This window comes from Apaloderma vittatum, unplaced genomic scaffold, assembly GCF_000703405.1.
Source record: "Apaloderma vittatum isolate BGI_N311 unplaced genomic scaffold, ASM70340v1 scaffold33033, whole genome shotgun sequence".
Lineage (NCBI taxonomy): Eukaryota > Metazoa > Chordata > Aves > Trogoniformes > Trogonidae > Apaloderma > Apaloderma vittatum.
The window spans coordinates 2,347-4,173 of record NW_009709274.1 but is presented as its reverse complement, the minus strand read 5'-3'; the positions used below and the strand labels follow the sequence as shown (position 1 = coordinate 4,173).

General features: G+C 54.5%; 1 protein-coding gene across 1 annotated transcript in view; it reads left to right on the top strand.

The window, feature by feature from the left end:
• Positions 1-71: 71 nt before the first annotated feature.
• Positions 72-1,827, top strand: part of LOC104271997 (U5 small nuclear ribonucleoprotein 200 kDa helicase-like) — a gene marked incomplete at both ends in the record, with an annotated part of 3,310 nt that continues 1,554 nt past the window's right edge. The window contains 5 exons of the mRNA XM_009866860.1: positions 72-155; positions 263-343; positions 556-639; positions 1,209-1,315; positions 1,509-1,635. Coding sequence (XP_009865162.1) covers positions 72-155; positions 263-343; positions 556-639; positions 1,209-1,315; positions 1,509-1,635 — 483 coding nt within the window. The remainder of the gene's footprint in view (positions 156-262; positions 344-555; positions 640-1,208; positions 1,316-1,508; positions 1,636-1,827) is intronic.

The window sequence follows — 1,827 nt, the reverse complement described above, 5'->3', positions numbered from 1 at the left end:
AGGTGACGGAGCTGGGCCGCATCGCCAGCCACTACTACATCACCAACGAGACGGTGCAAACTTACAATCAGCTCCTGAAACCCACCCTGAGTGAAATCGAGCTCTTCCGGGTGTTCTCGCTGTCCTCGGAGTTCAGGAACATCACCGTGAGGGAGGTAGGGAGCCAGACCCCCGTCCCGAGTGGGACAGCCCTGACCACCAGGAAGGTGCTGAGCTTGCCCTGCGTGGGACCGTTCTCATCTCTCGCCTTGGGTTTCTGCAGGAGGAGAAGCTTGAGCTTCAGAAACTGCTGGAGCGAGTTCCTATCCCCGTGAAGGAGAGCATAGAGGAGCCCAGTGCCAAGGTGAGCCCCGCTTGTCCCCTCGAGGCAACTTCTCTGCCTGCCTTGAGGGGCTTTCTCTTCACTCCTGGCGCGTGTCGGAGACCCTCAAAGAGCTGCAGGTGCTTGTCTCTGGCTGAGCTCACAGTCCTGTGGCGTAGGGTGGAGCTGGTCCCTGCTGACGGCTTCTCTCCTGGCCCGGAGGGTGCTGAGACCTTCTCTGTTTGCTTCCCCAGATCAACGTGCTCCTCCAGGCCTTCATCTCCCAGCTGAAGCTGGAAGGGTTCGCTCTCATGGCGGACATGGTGTACGTTACCCAGGTGAGCGAGGAAACGTGCCGGGGGGGGCCTCCCTCGTTCAATCCTGGCTGTGTCTGGGTCTCAGATGACTGTTTGCACCTCAGAAAGCGAGTGTGCGGTCACAAACGGCTTTGAAAATAACTCAAGGTGTGAGAAGCGAGAAGCTCTAACCCCTGTTGGGATGGGAATTAAATCTCCATCAGGATCTCCGATTTGTAACGGAAATAATTCAGCACTAGAGGTCTGCATTGTCGTTTTATTCTCCTGCCACGAAGGCCACATTCCCAAAGCTGGAAATCGAGGAGTTGCTCCACCTGTAGGTGTTGGGCATGAACTTTATTGAACTGGAGCATTCAATTTTAAGCATAATTCAATGCTTTAAGCATAATTCAGTGCTTAAAGAAGGCGTATAAGTAAGGTGGGGAAGGGCTTTTTCCAAGGACCTGCAGGTTTTAAACTGAAAGAGGGTAGATTTCAGTCGGATTTATTTTTTTTTTATAATGAGGGTGATGAGAAAGTGGGTAAAAAGGGAGGAAGGCTCTCAACGCGGTGACGGCAGCCGAGCTCTGAGCTGCTCTCTGTTCCCTCAGTCCGCCGGGCGGCTCATGCGCGCCATCTTCGAGATCGTCCTGAACCGTGGCTGGGCCCAGCTCACCGACAAGACCCTGAACCTCTGCAAGATGATCGACAAACGCATGTAAGTGACATTTTGGAGGCGTTTCCTCGTGGCCGGCCGCTCCAGATTCTTCAGCGTAGCCCGGTTGAGGTTCTGCGGTGTTCTTGGGGTGGAGGAGGTGCCGCGCGTGTCCCGTTGATCTGAGGAACTTTGGTGCTTTGTTTCTTGGGTTTTTTTTTTTTCCCTTGCCTCACGCCGCGGTGTCCTTCGCCAGGTGGCAGTCCATGTGCCCTTTGCGCCAGTTCAAGAAACTCCCTGAAGAAGTGGTGAAGAAAATCGAGAAGAAGAATTTCCCCTTTGAGCGACTCTACGACTTGAACCATAACGAAATCGGTACGGAGGTGTCTAACCCTTGCATCTCCTGTGGTTTTGACCCAGAAATTGGAGAGGGGCTGGTTTCTGTCTGAAGGGGCAGAGCTGGGGAGGATCTCGGTGCAGCCTGAGGAGGGCAGAGGCTTTGCCCTGGCACCTTTTGGCCGCTCAGATTGCCGATGCCTGGGAGCTGCTGGTCACTCTTTCGTGCTTTTCCCTTG